Raw genomic sequence first — 24765 nt, 5'->3', positions numbered from 1 at the left:
TGTCTGCCTCCAACGATCATTTTGCTCTACGGGGGGGGGGGGGGGGCATCAATCAGAATGTGACAATTTCCTCGGCTCAGGCCCCAGACAGCAAGTGCATAGATTGAAAGATACCACCCCTGATAGGGTTGACCATGGCCTCACATAGGATCCTGTATTCATTAATCAGAATATAATTTCTTTGATGAAGTCCCCAAACTTTATTTTCGCTTTTGTTTCCTTTGCCTTTGGAGACATATCTTGAAAGAAGTTGCCGTGGCTGATATCGAAGAGATTACTGCCTATGTTCTCCTCTAGGATTCTGATGGATTCCTGTCTCACGCTGAGGTCTTTTATCCATTTTGAGTTTATCTTTGTGTACGGTGTAAGAGAATGGTCGAGTTTCCTTCTTCTACATATAGCTGTCCAGTTTTCCCAGCACCATTTATTGAAGAGACTGTCTTTTTTCCACTGTATATTTTTTCCTGTTTTGTCGAAGATTAATTGACCATAGAGTTGAGGACCCATATCTGGGCTCTCTACTCTGTTCCACTGGTCTATGCGTCTGTTTTTATGCCAGTACCATGCTGTCTTGGTGATCACAGCTTTGTAGTAATGCTTGAAATCAGGTAACGTGATGCCCCCAGCTTTATTTTTGTTTCTCAACATTTCCTTAGCGATTCGGGGTCTCTTCTGATTCCATACAAATTTTTAGGATTATTTGCTCCAGCTCTTTGAAGAATACCGGTGGAATTTTGATTGGAATGGCATTAAAAGTATATATTGCTCTAGGCATTATAGACATTTTAACAATGTTTATTCTTCCGATCCAAGAGCATGGAATGGTCTTCCATCTTTTTGTGTCTTCTTCAATTTCCTTCATGAGTGTTCTGTAGTTCCTCGAGTACAGATCCTTTACCTCTTTGGTTAGGTTTATTCCCAGGTATCTTATGGTTCTTGGTGCTATAGTAAATGGAATCGATTCTCTCATTTCCCTTTCTGTATTTTCCTTGTTAGGGTATAAGAAAGCCACTGATTTCTGCACATTGACTTTGTATCCTGCCACGTTGCTGAATTGCTGTATGAGTTCTAGTAGTTTGGGGGCGGAGTCTTTTGGGTTTCCCATATAAAGAATCATGTCATCTGCGAAGAGAGAGAGTTTGACTTCTTCATTGCCAATTTGGATACCTTTTATTTCTCTTTGTTGTCTGATTGCCGTTGCTAGGACTTCTAATACTATGTTGAACAAGAGTGGTGAGAGTGGGCATCCTTGTCTTGTTCCTGATCTCAACGGGAAGGCTGCAAGCTTTTTCCCATTGAGGATGATATTTGCTGTGGGTCTTTCATAGATAGATTTGATGAGGTTCAGGAATGTTCCCTCTATCCCTATACTTTGAAGCGTTTTAATCAGGAACGGATGCTGGATTTTGTCAAATGCTTTTTCTGCATCAATTGAGAGGACCATGTGGTTCTTCACTCTTCTCATATTAATTTGCTGTATCACATTGATTGATTTGCGAATGTTGAGCCATCCTTGTAGCCCAGGGATGAATCCCACCTGATCGAAATCAAAAGCTTCTGCACAGCACAGGAAACAGTCAACAAAACAAAGAGGAAACCCATGGAATGGGAGAAGATATTTGCAAATGACAGTACAGACAATAGGTTGATATCCAGGATCTATAATGAACTCCTCAAACTCAACACACACGAAACAGGCAAACATATCAAAAAATGGGCAGAAGCTATGAACAGACACTTCTCCAATCAAGACATACAAATGGCTATCAGACACATGAAAAAATGTTCATCATCATTAGCCCTCAGGGAGATTCAAATTAGAACCACATTGAGATATCACCTTATACCAGTTAGAATGGCCAAAATTAACAAAACAGGAAACAACATGTGTTGGAGAGGATGTGGAGAAAGGGGCACCCTCTTACACTGTTGATGGGAATGCAAGTTGGTGCAGCCTCTTTGGAGAACAGTGTGGAGATTCCTCAAGAAATTAAAAATAGAACTTCCCTATGACCCTGCCATTGCACTCCTGGGTATTTACCCCAAAGATACAGATGTCGTGAAAAGAAGGGCCATCTGTACCCCAATGTTTATAGCAGCAATGGCCACGGTCGCCAAACTATGGAAAGAACCAAGATGCCCTTCAACGGACGAATGGATAAGGAAGATGTGGTCCATACACACTATGGAGTATTATGCCTCCATCAGAAAGGACGAATACCCAACTTTTGTAGCAACATGGACGGGACTGGAAGAGATTATGCTCAGTGAAATAAGTCAAGCAGAGAGAGTCAATGATCATATGGTTTCACTTATTTGTGGAGCATAACAAATATCATGGAGGGCAAGGGGTGGTAGAGAGGAGAAGGGAGTTGGGGTAAATTGGAAGGGGAGGTGAATCATGAGAGACTATGGACTCTGAAAAACAATCTGAGGGGTTTGAAGTGGCGGGGGTGTGGGAGGTTGGGGTACCAGGTGGTGGGTATTATAGAGGGCACGGATTGCATGGAGCACTGGGTGTGGTGAAAAAATGATGAATACTGTTTTTCTGAAAATAAATAAAATTTTTTTAAAAAGAATATAATTTCTACTCAAGCAGGCAAACATTGGCAATGGTGACACCAAAACCCCAATCCTTAATTTCATGTAGACTATGATATCTAAACAAAATGAAATTAAAAAAGTACTTCTTGCCAACACAACAAAAGGTACTCCAAAAGTTTGTAACATACTTCTAAATCAATACTCACTATTGAAGTCTAAGAAAACATCACATGACTGATTCTGTGGGAGACATGAAATGGAGGGGGGCGGGGAGCTTACAACTTCACATTCTGTTAGAAAAGAAACATTGCTACAAATAAATGAGGTCTGTCCCTGGAGGAAGAGGCAAAAAGACTATAGTGAGAGCTATGCTGTGTGTTGACACTTGTGTCTCCCCAACAGCCTGTGTTGAAATCCAAACCCCCAGGGAAGCTGATATCAGGAGGCATCCGGGTCCTTTGGCGGGTGCTGAGGTGCAGACAGTGGCCCACTCCTGAGCTGGATTAGTACTTCAGAAAGGAGGCTGCAGAGACCCCAAGCCCTCCCACGGGGCAGAATGAGGGTGCCTGACTCTGAACTAGGCCACGGACCTCCCTACATCTCCCTGGTGCCAGCAGCCTGGTCCTGGTGCCCCAGCCTCCCCAGCTCTGGACAACACATTTCTGTCCCAGTCACCTTCCCAGCTTCTGCCATGGTGCTATGGCAGCCTGAACAGACCAAGATGGCTCCTTGGCATGATTATCAAGGACAACTTAGCCACAGATTAACAATACTGTCCACCAAGCAGGAGTCCGAGCCCTGTATCCAGAAGGGAGCTCTGTGAAAGACAGTGGGAACACCCAGAGTGACTTTATAGTAAATTTGGGAACTGAGACGACATAGACACTGTCCTAGAGCAAGGAAACATTCCAAAAGTCACCAAGAAGAAACAGAAAATCTGAACACCCCTGTATGTGGTCCAACGTTTAGTACCAAATGATGAGCCTTTCCATTCTAAAGGCTTTCCTGGGGAGTCCCTCAAACATTCAGGGGGGATATAATACCAGTCTTACGCAAACGCTTTCAGAGAAGAGAAGAAAGGGTGCGAGTTCCCTACTCATTTTGTGACGCCAAGATAAATGTGTTACTAACATCTACCAAAAACACTGGAAGAAAAGGAAAGCAAAAGACCCAGATCGCTCTCCTGAATATAGACCCACAACTCCTAAACAACTCGTTAGCAAGTAAAATTAAACAGGACATTAAAAAACAAACAAACAAACCCTAAAGGTCATGGGGTAGTTGGGTCTATTGCTGGAAGGAAGACTGGTTTCACCCTGGAAAATTTATCCGTGAAATGTGCTACATAAACAGCAAAAACCGGGCAAAACGCACAGCGCCATTGTAATAAGTGGGTTGATGCTGGATACTTATTCACAGTAAAAATCCTCAGCAACTTTGGATGAAAGGCAACTTCTTTAACCTAAGAAAGCTTATCTTCCCCCCCTCCCCCACCCCCTGCAAAATGCACACAAGAGCTGTATTTAATGGCGACATGCCCAACTCTTTCTTCTTGAGTTTGAAATAAGACATGGTGTCCGCTGTGTTTTCAAGGACATACTGGAGGAACTGAAAACTGTCAGTAAACAATAAGAAGTATACATTTTGGAGAAGAAGGACTGAGGCTGTCATTGTTCACAGTGGACATGTTCTATATGTAGAATATCCAAAAGGATGTAAAATACAGAGAATTAATAAGTGTACAGTAGCCAAGTTACTGGATGCAAGAGCAAGAATCAAAAACCTGTGTATTTCTGTGAAATAACAATCCGATTAGAAAAAGATATTCAAAATACCATTAGAACAGTGTCAAGCACATCTAGGGGCACCTGGTTGGCTCAGTCAGTGGATGGTGGGACGGTTGATCTTGGGGTTGTCTGTTCAAGCCCCATGTTGGGTGAAGAGATTACTCACAAATAAAAATTTTTTTTTTAAAAATCAAAACCTATAGAACAAAGCTAACCACAGGTGTGCCTAAGCACTACCCATGAAACATAAACCTGATGGACAGAAATCAAAGGCCTCAGTAAATGGGCCGTGTGGATACAAACATACCGTGTGGATGGGAAGACTCATTATTAAGTCATTGTTGCCAATTCTGCCCAGAATAATTATTGCATCGTGCTTAAATCTAAGTAATTTTTTTATTAAAACTTTAAAATCTCCCTGTTAATATTGGGGATAACTCATGAGCTGATACTACAGAGTATATGGATATCGAAGGGCCTAGAATAGCTGAGACCCTATTTAGGCAAAAGCACCAGGTTGGAAGATGCACACGGCCAGACAGCAGACGTAGGAGCCATGACAACGCTGTGGAGTTGGATGGAGCAAGGGTGGGCGGATACGCCCGTGCGACAGGACAGGGAGTCTAGACATGACTCGGGAAATCTAGCGGGTGCTAGATTGTTGACACTGGGGCCTTCAAGCCTTTGTGGTCCATTCAGTAAGTCCACCTGCTCCCTGCGGAGAACAGCAATTCTGCTCTGATCCCCTTCCTGTCCATATAACATTGATCTCCCATGAATAGGAGAGATAGAAGGACACGTAGGATAGTACGTTCATGGTTTTAAAAGGTAAAGCTTTTAAAAAGAATGAAATCACTGACCATGATGAATAGGTTGACTAATTAGACTTAATTAAACTGAGAATTTCGGTGCATCAAAAATATACTAAGAAGGCAACGACTTAGGGCACCTGTGTGGCTCAGTTGGTTAAGCATCTGACACTTGACTTTGGATAAGGTTATGATCTCAAGGTGGTGAGATTGAGCCCCAACCTGGGCTCCAACCTGGGCTCTGTGCTGGGTGGCCAACCTGCTTATGATTCTCTCTCTCCCTCTCCCTCTGTCACTCCCTGCTTTTTGTGTGCATGCCTTCTCTCTCCCTCTCAAAAAAGAGAGTGAGAAAACAAAACAGATCAGCAGAAGACACAGAAAATTATATTTTTAAGTATATGTATAAATATAAACATATGTTGAACAGCAAATCAATTTTAAAACTACAGATATCTCATAATTCAAGCAGAGGGAGTCAATTATCATATGGTTTCACTTATTTGTGGAGCATAACCAATAGCATGGAGCACATGGGGAGATGGAGAGGAGAAGGGAGTTGAGGGAAATTGGAAGGGGAGGTGAACCATGAGAGACTATGGTCTCTGAAAAACAACCTGAGGGGTTTGAAGGGGCGGGAGTGGGAGGTTGGGGGAACCAGGTGGTGGGTATTAGGGAGGGCACCGATTGCATGGAGCACTGGGTGTGCTGCAAAAACAATGAATAGTGTTAAGCTGAAAAGAAATAATAATAATAAAAAAACTACAGATATCTCAGTAAGATGTGGATGCACGTCCTGGAATGTCTCTTCAAAAGACATACAAAAATGGCCAGTAAAGCACATTAACCAGTACAAAATGCACATGTACACAGAATGAGAGGCCCCCACACACCCACCAGGGCACTGAGATTGAAGACGCCCTATAGCAAGTGTTTCTGCATATGGAAAGCAGCCAACTCTTATGTACTGTCCGCCCCAGATTCCCACTTTGATGACCACGGTCACCCATAGAAGGTTAGATAGAACCCCTGAGAGACTGAGATACAGAAACCCAGGGAAACTACCCCACCCCGGGCTGAGACAGAGCATCCAAGCAAGAGCAAACCACCCCAAGTGCCCGAGAGCCCCCGAGTAAGAATTCACCCCAAAGGCTGAGTGAGACAGACCACACGAGGGAGAGTGCACCCCCTGAGCAGAGCCCCCAGAATGCCCCCCCCCCCGGGCAACGGCTGAGACAGGGCGGCCGAGGAAGAGCCGCCCACCTCCATAAGGGGGACCAAGTGCCCAAGGAACCCTCCACCCAGGGCTGGGAGGGAGCACTCAAGGAGAAGCCCGCTTCTGGGCGGAGATGGACCTTCCGAGGAAGAGCCTCGGCTCCCCAGACGGCAGCGGGAGCGCCAAGAAAGAGCCCAAACCCCCAGTGCCGAGCGAGCATCCAAGGTGAAGTTCTCTCCCGGCCACGCCCGGCTCAGACGGAGCCCCCCGGGGACAGCTTCCCCATCGTCTTAACCCATCGGAGGAACGGCACCCCCATAGGAGGGGACAGAGCCCCCACGCAAGTCTCCCCAGGACTACGAGTCCTCACCAGGGACCAGCAGAGCACCACGGAAGCCCAGCCCCACCATGGCTGAGACAGAGCACCCCGGGAAAATGCCCCCTCGGGCTGAGCTCCACCCCAAGGCGACTGTCTCGCAGGCTGAGGTAGAAGCCCTCAGGGACAGGAATCCGAGGGCTGAGCTGGTGCAGCCCAGGAAACATCCCCTCACAGAGCTTGAACCGAGAGCCAGGAACCACTCCCCCCGTCCCTCACGTAGGACTGAGGGGATCACCCAAAGACATGTCCCCTCGCCAGTGCTGACAGAATTACGTAAGCAGAGTCCCTCACAGAACTCAAGACACCACCAAGGACTGCCTCTTCTCCAACATGGCTGAGACAAGCTGCCCAGAAAATGCCTCCCGGGTGCTGAGGTCAGAACCCACCCACGTCTCTCCACAGAGCTGAGGTAGATCCCCCTCAGGAAGACACCACAGCCAAGGGAGAGGCACTTTCAGGGCCCAGGGAGAGCGCCAGGGGACAGAACCCACTGTCCCAGGGTTAAAATCCTGACCTCGTTCCAGGCGCCTGGAAACAAGAATGGCAGGGACGTCGTGGTGCCTCTCAGGTGGGACTGTGCAGAAAGGTGCCCCCTGGGAAACCTCTGGACATCCGCCCCCTAGGGGATCTGGGAGCGGTGCGCACACACAGCTGTCCGGCCAGAAGGCTGATCTACTTCTTTTTACTGCCCCGGGGAGGTGTAAGGGCGTTTCCACGACTTGGCGGGCTGTTGGCCACACTGCCCTGCAGCAGCCCGACCCCCCGAGAAGCTGTGTGCCGTGCGGAACCAGGTGCTGGAGAAGCCTGTTGCCCCCCAGGGGCCAGCTGTGCCCGCTGCCCAGAACCAGGAAGCAAGTCTTTCCGGCCGCGGCTCAGGCGCCCCCTACAGGCAGAACTCGGCCACACAGACCAGAAGAAAAGGCGTTTCTAGGAACCAGAATTTTTTTTTTTTTTTTAAGATTTTATTCGTTATTCATTTGACAGAAAGAGAGAGAGAGATCACAAGCAGGCAGAGAGGCAGGCAGAGAGAGAGGAGGAAGCAGGCCCCCTGATGAGCAGAGAGCCCGATGCGGGGCTCGATCCCAGGACCCTGGGATCATGACCTGAGCCGAAGGCAGAGGCTTAACCCACTGAGCCACCCAGGCGCCCCGGAACCAGAATGTTTTCCCCATAATAGGTGAAAGGCTTGTTGTGTTTAAAGCTGAGAGTGCACAAATAAAAAGGTGGCCCATTGTTTTAACAGAAACAGAAGGGGATTATTTCATCATCGTAATCCTGAGGAACACTTAAGAGCATTTGGTAAAAATTTGTCTACACACTTCTGCTTTGCAGGTTTTTCTTGGAGGAGAAACATTTCAAGTACTTCTTGCACATAAAATGAAAGGAAGACAAGGCTGCTCACCGTCATCCCTTCTATTCAACACTCCCTGCAGGGCTCCTGCCTGGCACCTTAAGATGGCGACAGGGCTGTGCCCACAGAGAGAGCTCTAGACTGCTCTGTGTTGGTCGAGTCCCAGGAGCGGTGCTTTTCAGGGAGTCACCAAGCACATTAAATAGTAACAATTGTGTGGGAACAGAGATTTGCGGGGAGCTCCCATCAGTTTAGTCCCCTCCCGTGGCTGACTGTCGCTGGTGTTCCGAGCTACTGTGGACGTGAGGTCCTTGGTTTCAAGGCCACCCCGGAGCTGAGGACAGGGCAGTAGGAGTAGCGCTCCTCACAACGGCCCAAAGCCCACCGTCCCCAGTGGGACGGAGCCATCTTTCCGGAGTGAACGCACTTCCGGTTCGTGCCGAGCTCGGATGGACTGATGCACGGCTCTGCAGCCCGTTGATTCGGCAGGATTGGCCCGTGTTCTCCTTGCCTGTACGCGGGAGTGGATTCTCGCAGGCCCTGCCTCCACCGACCCAGACATGTGCCTCCTCGTATAGGCTGCGTCTTATACTAAGTATCACTCCAGTGTATCCGACCGTCAACTATTTACACTGTTTCCCTTTTTTGTGGAAGGAAACTCGTAGAGGCGGTGCCTACATCTTGCGAAAGGCCTCCCGTGGCCCCTCGAAGGCAGGGTTTGCGTATGAGGAAGAAAGGGCTCAGGAGCACGGGCGAGGGGATCGCAGTCGCGCTCCACGCAGAACCCACGCAGCACCAGGGAGCGGACCCGTTGTCTGCACGTCGTGGTAGCGCGGACGGAAAAGGGGCGGAAGGACAACGACGGAGGCTCTCACTTCAGATGGGGTGACAGGCCCCTCAGTGAGGAAGTGGCATTTGAGGAGAGAGGCGAAGGGCGACAAGACCTGGGGAGCACAACTGAGGCAGCAGGAAGCCCAGCTGCAGAGACCCCGGAAGGGCTGGGGCTCGGGCTGCCAGTGCAGGGAAGTAGGAAGCTGGGGTGGCTGCAGAGCAGGGATGGGGGAAGCGCTGGGGGTCCCAAGGGTGCCTGCACAGTTACACCGCTCTTTTCTTTCTCTTTCTCTTTTCTTTTTCCTTTTCTTTTTATTTATTTATTTGGCCAGAATCAGATGTTTGTTCAAAAGATTTGCATTGAAAATCAGTCTAAAGACACACATTATTTACTTGCAGAATAAGCGCTTATGACCCATAAGGGATCCTTTTTCGTTCACATATAAGACTTACTTCTAATGTTGCGGCAGCCTATCAGCTCTTTTTCCTTTTTAAAAAAATTTTTATTTTATTTCCTCAGTGTTCCAAGATTCATTGCTTATGCACCACACCCAGCGCTCCATGCAATCCATGCACTCCTTAATGCCCACCACCAGGCTCACCCAACCCCCCAGCTCCTCCCCTCCAAAACCCTCAGTTTGTTTCTCAGAGTCCACAGTCTCTCATGCTTCGTCTCCCCCACCGGTCTCCCCCAATTACCCACCCTTTTCAGGCGCCCCTTGCGTGATTGCACTTGTCAGTCCTTCCTGGCTGAATGGCTAAGCTGTTTGAAATAGCTTAAACTGTTTAAAACGGTTTAAAGGCAAGTATATACAGCCCACTACGGACTGCATAGACAACCTTTTCTAGAATCCTTACGTGCTTGTCTTGAACCGTGGAGGGAATCTTGCTGTACATGGACATGAAAGGGGGGTCTTGCCATGCACTCTATGAAACTTATAAAAACGTACCAAAAAAAAAAAAAAAAAAAAAAAAAAAAAAAAAAAAAAACAAGACCTATAAAGCATAAGGTCACCAAACTGGATTCAAGGGGGGCCAGTAGGGGAAGCACTGAGGCGCTACCCCTGGTTATCCATTGCACACCCATAGGGGAAATTTACCATGCAAGTCCATTCTACTTCAGCTGCTCCCTTACTATCCCAGCAGGAGGAAGAAAGATTTTCCTCCTCCCCCAGCAACAGCCCAGACAAAGTGGAACACTCACAGCTCAGCCAATGAGAAGCTGCTGTACATTCAAATCCCAGTTTACTGCTGTGGACTTTTCTTTTGTAACAGCCTTCCAAAGGTCCATTCTCCCCTAATAAAAGAGCCTTCTCCTTTGTTCTCCAGACTTGCCAACGGTTTTGCTGTAACTTGTTTGTTCTTTTATTTTTTTTTAAGATTTTATTTATTTATTGGACAGAGAGAGATCACAAGTAGGCAGAGAAGCAAGCAGAGAGGGGGGGGGGCAGCAGGCTCCCTGCTGAGCAGAGAGCCCAATGTGGGGCTCGATCCCAGGACCCTGGGATCATGACCTGAGCTGAAAGCAGAGGCTTTAACCCACCGAGCCACCCAGGCGCCCCAACTTGTTTGTTCTTGATTGCAATTCTCTGTTTTCTCCAAATAAATGCATTTTGTTGGCACAATAACTGACAGTTTTATTTGTTTTAAGATTTTATTAATTAATATGAGAAAGGGAGAGCATGAACAGGGGCAGGATCAGAGGGCTAGGGAGTTGCAGACTCCCCATTGAGCATAGATCAAACTGGGCTTGATCCAAGAGCCCTGAAATCATGACCCAAACCAAAGTCAGATGCTTAACCAACTGAGCCACCTCGGTGGCCCAACAGATTTATTTTTAAGGTTCACAACTTCTTCACTTGGGAAACAAAGTCCTGGCACTCGTTAGTCTGTAGATCTCAGTTTAGTAAGGAATCCATGTTCCCTTTTGTGAAGCAGGGGCAAGGTGCTGTACACGCACCGTGAGCACACGCTATGGCTTGAGGGACACTGGGAATCACTCTGGTGTCAGCTCCCAGCCAGCTCTTAGACCTGGAGAAAGGACAGGCTCTCTGCAGGGTCAGGGTCTTCAGGTGTTAAGTGGAAATTGTGACCTCTGCCTCATTAGGTGGCTGTGGGGTTGTGGTGAGGAGGATAGTAAGAAACCAAAGTCTACCCTGGCATGTTTGAGGTGCTTGGGAAAGGTTCTGCTCAGGCTTGGTGCTGCCTATAGGAGACAAGCATCGCCCAATACCTCAGAGAGGCTACAGGCTCTGGGCCAGAGAAAAGTACTGCGTGGGCCATTCACTGGGGGTCAGTGATCTCATTTGGAGAGCATACAGACAGCAGACTCCCCTGTGGGCCAGGGATTTGCTGAGGGACCGAAGTTTAGCCCTGTCTGACAGGGTAGCTCTTCCTGAAAGCCCTCAGGGCTGAAGAGCTAAGGGAGAGCTTGAGGCAGGTGAAAGCAAGACCCCCCTCTTCTGGGAGCTCCTGTCAGGGAGGGAGAGTGAGCAGAGAATGTTCCAGAGCCAGGGTCAGATGACAAATAAGGACCAATGGCAGACTGTGGGTCAGGAGTAGCTGGAGGCTGTGAAGTCTGGGGGCAGCCCTGGAGCAGTGGGAAGAGCTTGGCTTCAAGCCAGCCCTGGTTCTGCGTGGCTGCTCCAGGTCCACCCATGAGCATATATTGTTCATCGCCTGGGGTTATATGCCGAACCTTTCTGTGTTTCCACATCCCCTCCTACAAACCGAGGCCCCTGACAGCATCAACCTCCCAGACTGGTTGTGAGGGTCAAAAGTAATTCATTCGGTATTTGCTCTAAACCATCTAAGTGGAAGCTGCTTATCTAGGTGTGAAAGAACAGTGAACTGGACACTCTTCTAGTGGCTCTTCCATTCCAGTTGGGAGATAACACCAAACAATCAGAGGGACTCTCACATGATGTAAGTGCATTGAAAAATGTTGAAGTCAGGTGAAGAGAAGGAACACAAGTAGATGGTACTTTGAATTTGGTGGTCAGGGAAGGTCTCTCTGAAGGTCAGTCATGTAACCTGAATCAGAGGAAAGGGCTTTGTATTGTGAAACGCCCAGGTTTCTGCAGATTATCCTTTTTCTCAAGGTGAAAGCAAAAGACAAGACATGAGTTTCAGTTAAATCTTTGTGGGGGTTCCAACTCATACCTTTGGGTTTAGGCCTGAGTGTGATCTTTTCTTCCTGAGTGTCTGAGCTGCTCTGGTGTCCAACAGGGAGACACCAACCTTATAGACTGTTCAATGAGTTACAACTTTGCATAAGACCACTTCCTTATGAAGTTTCAAATCCATGAAACACACATATATGTACACACACATACTGACAGAGTTTCTAGAGAACAAAGAACAAATATAAGGATGACTTCTGTGGAATTGTTCTGGGTTCTGGAATTCTTTCTTTAATCTGATTAGATTTAAAGCCAGTAGTCTCCAGAAATCAGCATGGAGGTTCCTCAAGAAGTTAAAAATATCTATCCCACAATTAAGAAATTGCACTATTAGGTATTTACCCAAAGGTTAGAAAAGTACATATTCTAAGGGGTAAATGCACCCTTATGTTTATAGTAGCATTATCAACAACAGCCAAACTATGGAGAATATCCAAATGTGCATTGACTGATAAGTGGATATAAGAAGTTCTCTCTCTCTCTCTCTCTCTCTCTGTATGTGTGTGTGTATACACACACACACACACACATACACATATATAATGGAATATTACTCAGCCATGAAAAAGAACAAAATCTTCTCATTTGCAACAATTTGGACAGAGCTAGAGCATATTGTGTAAGCGAAATATGTCAGAGAAAGACAAATACCATATGATTTCACTTACATGTGCAATTTAGGAAACAAAGCAGATAAATATATTCAAGGGAAAAAAAGAGGAGTTGGGAGGCGAACCATAGGAGACTCTTAATGATAGAGAACAAACTGAGAATTGATGGAGGGACGTGGGTAGGGGACAGGGTAAATAGGTGATGGGGACTAAGGAGGGCACTTGTTGTGTTGAGCACTGGGTGTTATATGTAAGTGAGAAATCACTAAATTCTACTCCTGAAACTACTATTAAACTATGGGTTAGCAAAATAAGAATTTTAATAAAAATTTGGAAGAAAAAACACATCAAAAACAGAGAGGAAAAAAATAAAGGAAATGACTTGTTATAAAGAGGTGGAGGTAGAGGTAGATAATCAGATTACAAAAGATAACATTTGGGAGCTGAAATGCAATACTTATAGTGCTATGATCTGAGAGAAAATGGACTAATAATAATACTCCTACAGTGTCCACTATTTGATTTCCTTTAAAAAATCCTAATTGAATTTTTACTTGCCCCTTCATTTACTCTTATCTGGACAAAATGACAAGACGTAAAAATTCACCACAAAAAAAAGAACAAGAGGCAGTACCGAAGGCTAGGGACCTAATCAATACAGACATCGGTAATATGTCAGATCTAGAGTTCAGAATGACAATTCTCAAGGTTCTAGCCGGGCTCGAAAAAGGCATGGAAGATATTAGAGAAACCCTCTCGAGAGATATAAAAGCCCTTTCTGGAGAAATAAAAGAACTAAAATCTAACCAAGTTGAAATCAAAAAAGCTATTAATGAGGTGCAATCAAAAATGGAGGCTCTCACTGCTAGGATAAATGAGGCAGAAGAAAGAATTAGTGATATAGAAGACCAAATGACAGAGAATAAAGAAGCTGATCAAAAGAGGGACAAACAGCTACTGGACCACGAGGGGAGAATTCGAGAAATAAGTGACACCATAAGACGAAACAACATTAGAATAATTGGGATTCCAGAAGAAGAAGAAAGTGAGAGGGGAGCAGAAGGTATACTGGAGAGAATTATTGGGGAGAATTTCCCCAATATGGCAAAGGGAACGAGCATCAAAATTCAGGAGGTTCAGAGAATGCCCCTCAAAATCAATAAGAATAGGCCCACACCCCGTCACCTAATAGTAAAATTTACAAGTCTCAATGACAAAGAGAAAATCCTGAAAGCAGCCCGGGAAAAGAAGTCTGTAACATACAATGGTAAAAATATTAGATTGGCAGCTGACTTATCCACAGAGACCTGGCAGGCCAGAAAGAGCTGGCATGATATTTTCAGAGCACTAAACGAGAAAAACATGCAGCCAAGAATACTATATCCAGCTAGGCTATCATTGAAAATAGAAGGAGAGATTAAAAGCTTCCAGGACAAACAACAACTGAAAGAATTTGCAAATACCAAACCAGCTCTACAGGAAATATTGAAAGGGGTCCTCTAAGCAAAGAGAGAGCCTACAAGTGGTAGATCAGAAAGGAACAGAGACCATATACAGTAACAGTCACCTTACAGGCAATACAATGGCACTAAATTCATATCTCTCAATAGTTACCCTGAATGTGAATGGGCTAAATGCCCCTGTCAAAAGACACAGGGTATCAGAATGGATAAAAAAACAAAACCCATCTATATGTTGCCTCCAAGAAACACATTTTAAGCCCGAAGACACCTCCAGATTTAAAGTGAGGGGGTGGAAAAGAATTTACCATGCTAATGGACATCAGAAGAAAGCAGGAGTGGCAATCCTTATATCAGATCAATTAGATTTTAAGCCAAAGACTGTAATAAGAGATGAGGAAGGACACTATATCATACTCAAAGGGTCTGTCCAACAAGAAGATTTAACAATTTTAAATATCTATGCCCCCAACGTGGGAGCAGCCAACTATATAAACCAATTAATAACAAAATCAAAGAAACACATCAACAACAATACAATAATAGTAGGGGACTTTAACACTCCCCTCACTGAAATGGACAGGTCATCCAAGCAAAAGATCAGCAAGGAAATAAAGGCCTTAAATGACACATTGGACCAGATGGACATCACAGATATATTCAGAATATTTCATCCCAAAGCAACAGAATACACATTCTTCTCTAGTGCACATGGAACATTCTCCAGAATAGATCACATCCTCGGTCCTAAATCAGGACTCAACCGGTATCAAAAGATTGGGATCATTCCCTGCATATTTTCAGACCACAATGCTCTAAAGCTAGAACTCAACCACAAAAGGAAGTTTGGAAAGAACCCAAATACATGGAGACTAAACAGTATCCTTCTAAAGAATGAATGGGTCAACCGGGAAATTAAAGAAGAATTGAAAAAAATCATGGAAACAAATGATAATGAAAATACAACGGTTCAAAATCTGTGGGACACAACAAAGGCAGTCCTGAGAGGAAAATATATAGCGGTACAAGCCTTTCTCAAGAAACAAGAAAGGTCTCAGGTACACAACCTAACCCTACACCTAAAGGAGCTGGAGAAAGAACAAGAAAGAAACCCTAAGCCCAGCAGGAGAAGAGAAATCATAAAGATCAGAGCAGAAATCAATGAAATAGAAACCAAAAAAACAATAGAACAAATCAACGAAACTAGGAGCTGGTTCTTTGAAAGAATTAATAAAATTGATAAACCCCTGGCCCGACTTATCAAAAAGAAAAGAGAAAGGACCCAAATAAATAAAATCATGAATGAAAGAGGAGAGATCACAACTAACACCAAGGAAATACAAACTATTATAAGAACATACTATGAGCAACTCTACGGCAATAAATTTGACAATCTGGAAGAAATGGATGCATTCCTAGAAACATATAAACTACCACAACTGAACGAGGAAGAAATAGAAAGCCTGAAGAGACCCATAACCAGTAAGGAGATTGAAACAGTCATTAAAAATCTCCAAACAAACAAAAGCCCAGGGCCAGACGGCTTCCCGGGGGAATTCTACCAAACATTTAAAGAAGAACTAATTCCTATTCTCCTGAAACTGTTCCAAAAAATAGAAATGGAAGGAAAACTTCCAAACTCATTTTATGAGGCCAGCATCACCTTGATCCCAAAACCAGACAAGGATCCCACCAAAAAAGAGAGCTATAGACCGATATCCTTGATGAACACAGATGCGAAAATACTCAACAAAATACTAGCCAATCGGATTCAACAGTACATTAAAAAGATTATTCACCACGACCAAGTGGGATTTATTCCAGGGCTGCAAGTTTGGTTCAACATCCGCAAATCAGTCAATGTGATACAACACATCAATAAAAGTAAGAACAAGAACCATATGATACTCTCAATAGATGCTGAAAAAGCATTTGACAAAGTACAACATCCCTTCCTGATCAAAACTCTTCAAAGTGTAGGGATAGAGGGCACATACCTCAATATCATCAAAGCCATCTATGAAAAACCCACCGCAAATATCATTCTCAATGGAGAAAAACTGAAAGCTTTTCCGCTAAGGTCAGGAACACGGCAGGGATGTCCATTATCACCACTGCTATTCAACATCGTACTAGAGGTCCTAGCCTCAGCAATCAGACAACAAAAGGAAATTAAAGGCATCCAAATAGGCAAAGAAGAAGTCAAATTATCACTCTTCGCAGATGATATGATACTATATGTGGAAAACCCAAAAGACTCCACTCCAAAACTGCTAGAACTTATACAGGAATTCAGTAAAGTGTCAGGATATAAAATCAATGCACAGAAATCAGTTGCATTTCTCTACACCAACAGCAAGACAGAAGAAAGAGATATTAAGGAGTCAATCCCATTTACAATTGCATCCAAAACCATAAGATACCTAGGAATAAACCTAACCAAAGAGACACAGAATCTATACTCGGAAAACTATAAAGTACTCATGAAAGAAATTGAGGAAGACACAAAGAAATGGAAAAATGTTCCATGCTCCTGGATTGGAAGAATAAATATTGTGAAAATGTCTATGCTACCTAAAGCAATCTACACATTTAATGCAATTCCTATCAAAGTACCATCCATCTTTTTCAAAGAAATGGAACAAATAATGCTAAAATTTATATGGAACCAGAAAAGACCTCGAATAGCCAAAGGGATATTGAAAAAGAAAGCCAACGTTGGTGGCATCACAATTCCGGACTTCAAGCTCTATTACAAAGCTGTCATCATCAAGACAGCATGGTACTGGCACAAAAACAGACACATAGATCAATGGAACAGAATAGAGAGCCCAGAAATAGACCCTCAACTCTATGGTCAACTAATCTTCGACAAAGCAGGAAAGAATGTCCAATGGAAAAAAGACAGCCTTTTCAATAAATGGTGCTGGGAAAATTGGACAGCCACATGCAGAAAAATGAAATTGGACCATTTCCTTACACCACACACAAAAATAGACTCAAAATGGATGAAGGACCTCAATGTACGAAAGGAATCCATCAAAATCCTTGAGGAGAACACGGGCAGCAACCTCTTCGACCTCTGCCGCAGCAACATCTTCCTAGGAACAACGCAAAAGGCAAGGGAAGCAAGGGAAAAAATGAACTACTGGGATTTCATCAAGATCAAAAGCTTTTGCACAGCAAAGGAAACAGTTAACAAAATCAAAAGACAACTGACAGAATGGGAGAAGATATTTGCAAACGACATATCAGATAAAGGACTAGTGTCCAGAATCTATAAAGAACTTAGCAAACTCAACACCCAAAGAACAAATAATCCAATCAAGAAATGGGCAGAAGACATGAACAGACATTTCTGCAAAGAAGACATCCAGATGGCGAACAGACACATGAAAAAGTGCTCCATATCACTCGGCATCAGGGAAATACAAATCAAAACCACAATGAGATATCACCTCACACCAGTCAGAATGGCTAAAATCAACAAGTCAGGAAATGACAGATGCTGGCGAGGATGCGGAGAAAGGGGAACCCTCCTACACTGTTGGTGGGAATGCAAGCTAGTGCAGCCACTCTGGAAAACAGCATGGAGGTTCCTCAAAATGTTGAAAATAGAACTGCCCTATGACCCAGCAATTGCACTATTGGGTATTTACCCTAAAGATACAAATGTAGTGATCCAAAGGGACACATGCACCCGAATGTTTATAGCAGCAATGTCCACAATAGCCAAACTATGGAAAGAACCTAGATGTCCATCAACAGATGAATGGATCAAGAAGATGTGGTATATATACACAATGGAATACTATGCAGCCATCAAAAGAAATGAAATCTTGCCATTTGCAACAACGTGGATGGAACTAGAGCGTATCATGGTTAGCGAAATAAGTCAAGCAGAGAAAGACAACTATCATATGATCTCCCTGATATGAGGAAGTGGTGATGCAACATGGAGGCTTAAGTGGGTAGAAGAATAAATGAAACAAGATGGGATTGGGAGGGAGACAAACCATAAGTGACTCTTAATCTCACAAAACAAACTGAGGGTTGCCGGGGGGAAGGGGTTGGGGAGAAGGGGGTGGGATTATGGACATTGGGGAGGGTATGTGATTTGGTGAGTGCTGTGAAGTGTGTAAACCCGGTGATTCACAGACCTGGGGATAAAAATATATGTATATAAAAAATATATGTTTATAAAAAATAAAAAATTTAAAAAAAAAAATAAAAAAAAAATAAAAATAAAAAATCCTAATTGTTTCTATTTTTAAATGTTACTAAAATCTAAATAACTCAAGTAAAACAAAAGAAGTGTTAGCTGTGAACATGTAGGAAAAAATAAAGCCCTTAGTGACGTTTATTCCAGTTTTTAATGGGGATTGATAGTCCATTGCAAGCAGCAAATAAGTGTCTCAAATTATCACATTTGGGTACCTATAATGAAGTCCCTATAAAAGGCAAAGGTACATGTGAGCAACTAGAAGCTACCTGTGAACACACTTGTCAAATAAGGGGTATAACTGAAATCAATGATTGCTTCTAAATCCACTGGGGAACTAAGGGATGAAATACGCACAGGTCCTGAAAGTCCCACTTCAAGGTCCACATAAGGATCAGAAAGCTTCAGTGAACTGGCTCCAGTTATCTCTTGTCACTTCACGGTCAAGATGTGGGCAAACCCTAGCCAAAGTCTAGTCCTGTGACTGGCTGGCTTACCACACAATGTGAATGCTCATATTCCCAAGGTCTCTGGCCTTCAGATTAGGGCACTGATAAGTAATGGCTGGGATCCTGACACCTGGAGTGGGACCCAGATGCCGACTCTGAGGAAGCTGAGGAATTTGAACGGCTAAATTCTGTGAGATAATTTGCCAGTAGAAGCAAATCTTCCTCCTGTCTGAGGAGGTTATTTCCCCTTAGCCTGAGAAGCAGTGAAGGTCCTGCCTGAGGTAGCACCCTTGTGGGGCCCTGCTGATCTGCCCCAGAAGCTACACCCACTGCTTCACTTTCCTTCCAATTCCCTTAACAAGTCTCATATTCCCACAGGCCATGTATTGTAAAGCAAAATGTGACACTTGCAGAGATAGAAAAGTCACGCAAAGATCTCCATCATTTTAAAATCCATATACACAAAATACTGGGGATTTGCATGAGCATCGTTCCTTGAAGTGGGGTGTGGAGGTAGAAGGAAAATCGAGTTGAATCAGACCACAGTTACTGACTCTGGATGAAATGCTTTTGCTTCAGGGTTAAGCAAGCCTCTCATTGTTTGCTTCATTGCTGTCTTGGTGTATTCAGGCTGCACTAAGAAAACGACTCCAGACTGGGTGGCATAAGAAACAAACATGTATTTATCATGGATCTGGAGTCTGGGAAGTCTAAGATCAAAGCATCTGCAGATCTGATGTCTGAAGAGGGCCCATTTCCTGGTCACAGATGGCCATCTTCTTGCTGTGTCCTCACGTGTTGGAAGGGGCAAGGGAACTCTCCAGGTTCTCTTTCATAAGGGCACTAATGCCACTTATGAGGGCTCCACCCTACTGACCCCATCATTTCCCAAAGATCCCACATTCTAATACTATTGAATCGGGCGTGAGGATTTCAACATGAATTTGTTGGGGGACCCCTAAAACATTTAGTCTTCCACCCTTGGTTTACTGGGAAAGTCCCAAAGGACTTAAGAAGAAATGCAAGATCTTTCCTGGTGTACTACAAAGGAAGAAAGCGAAAGGCTTAAGGAGATTGGAACATCAGAGTGAATTCACCATATAAGATGGTGTTCACTCACTTTGGGAGATCTGGACGATGCTGTCACCAAGTCTGTGGTAAATTGCTTTCTAAGGGGAGCCCAGACATCTGTGAAGAGCTCCATGGTGGCATTTCTCTTCTCTGTTGGTCAGAAGTCACTGTGGGCTTGCCCTCGAGGAAGGACCATACTACACTGCCAAATATTTATGCTGTTAATCATTATTGCAACCTTCCCCCAACAGACCTGTGGCCAATTAATAGGGTGACAACTCATGATAGAAAGTTAGTAATCCAAATTGTAAGAGAAGATTTGATACTGGCTCTGAACTGACACTAATATTTGAGAACTAAAACTTCACGGGTTACAGAAATGGCTCATGGAAATCATTGAATCAATATGGTTTTACCTCAAGCCCATCTCAGCAATTGGTCCCTGAATCCACTGTCTGGTTATTAATTTCCTCTAATTCAGAGTGTATAGTTAGAAGAGTCAGAAGATGATAGAATTCCCATGTTGGCTCTCTGACCTGTGAAATGAAGGCTGCTATGGTCGGAAAGGCCAAGTAGAAGCCATGAGAACTACCTACCTATGAAGATAGTAAAAGAAAATGCAACATTTCACCTTGGAGGGAATGGACTGATTATATAGCATTGAGATTTGAAAGGGGCAGGTCGTGATTCTAGGACATCCCTTGCAACCTACCTGTATGTCTGGTCCAGAAACAGACAGACCTTGGAGAAGGAAAGGCAATTATAATAACCCTCACCACATGAATATTTCAAGTACAGCTGCTTGTTTTACGTGTGCTTTTGTTGTTTTAGCAATCAAACATCTGCCAAGGTACCCGGCATATGTTACTGAGGGGGAAAATGGTTTTTCCCCTATCAGTAAATACCACCAGAGTTTGGCTTCAGCTTGAAAGGCTGGCAATAAGCCACTTCTTACCTCAGGGGCTGAATGTAACACAGAACTCACAGGAGTGTGGCACGCATCTTCAAGTGACCTGAAAACCTACCAGCTTGGAGTGGGGCCCAGAACAAGAAAAAGTTCTCTAATATGACCTCACGTACATTCCAGTGACCACTTGACTGGAAAAGAAGGAATATCATGTGTGATTTCCAGTTCTTACTTCCCAATATGCAGGCCCAACCGATTTTAGACCTCTATTCCTACATATCAATCAGCACACATTTAACAGCTTAGAACTAGATAAATATATTCTCAAAGAGTTCTATAGCTGAGAAGTCCAGGCAGGCTTGATTAGGTTCTCTTCGTGACTGGGTCACATGGAATTGAAGTCAAAATGTTGACCATGCTGGGTCATTAACTGGAGAGTCATGGAGAGAAACAACTTCCAAGCCCTTTCAGGTTATTGGCAGGTGTAGTTTCTTAAGGCTGTAACACTGAGGTCCCCATTTCCCTGCTGTCTCTCAGCTGAGGCCACTCTGAGCTCCGAGGAGCACCCTCATACTTCCCGAGGTGCACCCCTCCATCTTCCACACAGTAATGGTGCATCATGATCATGGAAGCAGGAATGAAGATTGTGATGGAACATAAACATGAACTCCCACTCAGCAAGACTCATGGTGTTGCAGATACTGATGACTGCTCCATCTGCCAGCAGCACACACCAACACTGAGCACCTGCTATGGTACCATACCCCCACGGGGTCAGTCAGCTAACTACCAGTGGCAGATTGATGATTCTGGTCTGCTTCAAAAATACTGGGGAGAGGGCAGCTCTTTGTACATGAACACACCTTTATTCTGGGTGGGGGTTTTCTTTCTCACCCAGGGTACTTTGTAGAACACCATGTGTGGACTTAGAAAATTCCTTCCCAACATCATGGAATTCCACTTATAAACATGGAACTTATAAACTTGGAACTTATAAACATGGAACTTGCTTCCCAGGTAACATGCTCATGGATCTCACAGCTATTGTGTTTCCTATCATCCTGAAATGATGGTTCAGTTGAACTGTGGTATGATCTTCTGAAGCCTCAGTTATGGTTGGACCATGGTGGCAGTGCTGTGTGCGATGGGGACAATATAACCTGGGAAGTGGAATGCCCTATCTTAGGGTCAGATAGATGGAGCTGTTCCCGTAAGACACAACTCTTGTCTTCAGCAAGCAAAGGATAACAGCATAAAGACGTCTGCTCATTATTGCTGCTTATGTATCTAGGAGCAAAATTTTCTTTCTCTTCCCCACAAGGTTAAGATCAGCAAGTGGAGAATTGTTTTCAACATGTAACCTCACTGACTCCCCTGCAATGCAGATTGAGACTGCCCAAAGACCCAAGTTGCATTCCTCTGTGGTGTGGAGACATGGAACGTGACTATCAAAGGAAGCTGGATTGCCAATACAGATGGCCTAATAAGGAGTATGTGTGAAATGTCTAGAGCCCTTCTTGGTACTCCCAGGTATCTGTGATTAGTTAATGGGATATTTCAACAATACAATCCAGGCAGAACACCTACTGGTCCAGACCCTCCAGGAATTAAGGTATGAGTCATCCCCTCAAGACAAGCACCAGAACCAGCTGAGAGGTTGTCCCAGACAAAGGGAATAAGAAATAGTTAGACAGTACCCAGTCATAACTACCAGTGAGTTCCAGAGCATGCCAATGAAAAGAAAAATATTTACTTGGTGACTTAATAATATCCCCAAACGCAGTGGAAAAGAAACAGAAAAACACCAGTTTAGCCATTCAGACAAAATGCTTAGGGCAAAAACCCAACATTTACTAACAGAAACTTGTAACATGGAAGTTGCAGTGCTTTTTCTTAGCCTCAAGAAGACAATTTCTCAGCAAACTCATGCTAGAGGCATCAACAATATCTGGTCACACTCCAGGACAGCCAACTGGATCTGCCTTCTCACTGATGATTGTGATAACAGGATTATAAGTTTGGAGTGTCATTATCTTTTTTGAGAAACCGGAGAGATTACAATTTTTTTGGTACCTTCTTCAGGTGCCTTATTAAGTCTCGTCTTTTAAATCTGAAAATAATGAGACAAGTAATTAAACAAATGATACCCCAAGAACCTATGTTGCAGGATGCTCTATAGAAAAATGTGAAGAGAAGCTCAGTTTACAGCACAAAAGAAAACACCCCTACACAGTAAGGGACAATCCAGTAGATACAGAGAGTGCCAGTTCAAGGTCAAGGCCCACCTCAAACTTGGGTGTGAACAGAAGGTTCCTTGAGCTTGCAAGAACTAGTGAGACTCAGATAATATCAATCTAAATAAGTGGAGACAGCATGAACTCTGAGTGAGGATCAGGGTTTGAGAAAAGTCCGGCAGGGCCCAAATCCACCCCTTGCCCAGCAGCCCACTGGCCCTGCTGTGAAAGATTCTGGACAGTTCCTCCTGCACTCACCTTGCTGCTTCCTTCATGGCATATACAAAAAATTTTTTCTGTACTTCTGGAGGTCCTTGCACTCCTTCAAGCAATTTGGAGACTATTTCATATTCTGTAGATATTAGAAAAACAATATCATCAACATTTCTGAAGAACAAAGAAAAGGTAGAAAATCTTGAAGTTTCAGTGATCATTCAAGGGCTAGAATGTTACAGAGTACCTGTGCGTTCCATCCTTACTTTCAGGTATCTCAACATATCCACCAATAGAATAACAAATTAAGAAATACAAAAGAACAAAAAAAATTACTGAGACATTTCAGTCAAGATAAAGAGGAACCATTCTAATTGGGAAAACCCAGTTCTGGCAAGGGATGAGCCTCAAGAAGTGAGTGGAATCTAGTCTGGATCATAGAATGGAAAAGACTTCCTGTGGTTTCACTGAGAAAAATTCTTATCCTACTTACTTCCTCCAAAATGTCGAATTTCCTTCTTTAATTGATCTTTTATTTCCATATTGATTTTCACTGGTATTGGCAGTTGATCTGGCACATCTTCCCACACAGACGTTGCTGTGCCCTTGGGCTCATCTGCAGAGAGACAGCTGGGAAAGATTCCTCCCACCAGGGCATCACTACCAGGTCTGTGAATCGGCCCACCCTTGTTGACCCTGGCTAAGTCAGGACACAAAGAATCTAATTGTGTGGAGTACCGTCTCCTGCCACGCTCACATGCTCTGGAGATCAGATTTTGACCAGAAGCCATCAGGTGGGGATCGACCACTTCCCCTCCCCGCCCCGTGCATACTGTGAATGGCAGGTGCCCCTGGAAACCTCACTGAAGGCGGAGCTGCAATGATGGGCATTTCAGCAACCCCATACGCACATCCATGTGCTTCACAGTCTCTAATATTTCTTTTCGCAGCAAGACAATACACCAGCTAGATGTATCAGTACTGAATATTTGACCTCATGAAAATAATACAACAGAGAAGCCTCTTCTATTCTTGTCACTACGCATACACACAGAAACAGACTTGGACAATACAACTAATCAACAAACATTCACAGAGCCCTGGGACTCAGGATTCAATGTTCCCTTGATGCACTCTACAAGCAGAAGAGCTGAACGTGTCACTTGATGTCACGATGCCTGATACTCGCACTGAATCACTAGAGATCCCAGTCAATAAATGAGCTTCCTCACCTGGCTTTTCTGTCTCAGGAGGTCAATTTCTTTTTACACCAAGTCTGACACCGGTACAGCCTTTACTCCTCCTCCTTTATGCCAGGCATGTGCCAAAAACTGGGAGATCAGCAAGGACCCAGACAGACAGAACAGACAAAGACAATCACAAACCTTATGAAACTTAACATCCTCATGGGGAAGGCAGACAAGCACACAATGGACAAAGGGAACAAAACACTTTGACTTGGTGTTAGGAAGGAAGTCAGCAAGGATGTGAGCAAGAGCAGG

At 44.3% G+C, this 24765-nt stretch overlaps 1 protein-coding gene across 1 annotated transcript in view; it reads right to left on the bottom strand.

The window, feature by feature from the left end:
- The window catches only part of SAGE1 (sarcoma antigen 1), a 67961-nt gene that overhangs the window by 5675 nt on the left and 37521 nt on the right, over positions 1-24765 (bottom strand). Inside the window, 1 exon segment of the mRNA XM_059156848.1 lies at positions 23309-23402. Within this exon segment, the coding sequence (XP_059012831.1) occupies positions 23309-23402 (94 nt within the window).

This window comes from Mustela lutreola, chromosome X (assembly GCF_030435805.1).
Source record: "Mustela lutreola isolate mMusLut2 chromosome X, mMusLut2.pri, whole genome shotgun sequence".
NCBI lineage: Eukaryota > Metazoa > Chordata > Mammalia > Carnivora > Mustelidae > Mustela > Mustela lutreola.
Note: the sequence above shows the minus strand (reverse complement) of the source record. Positions and strands in the feature narration are given on the sequence as shown.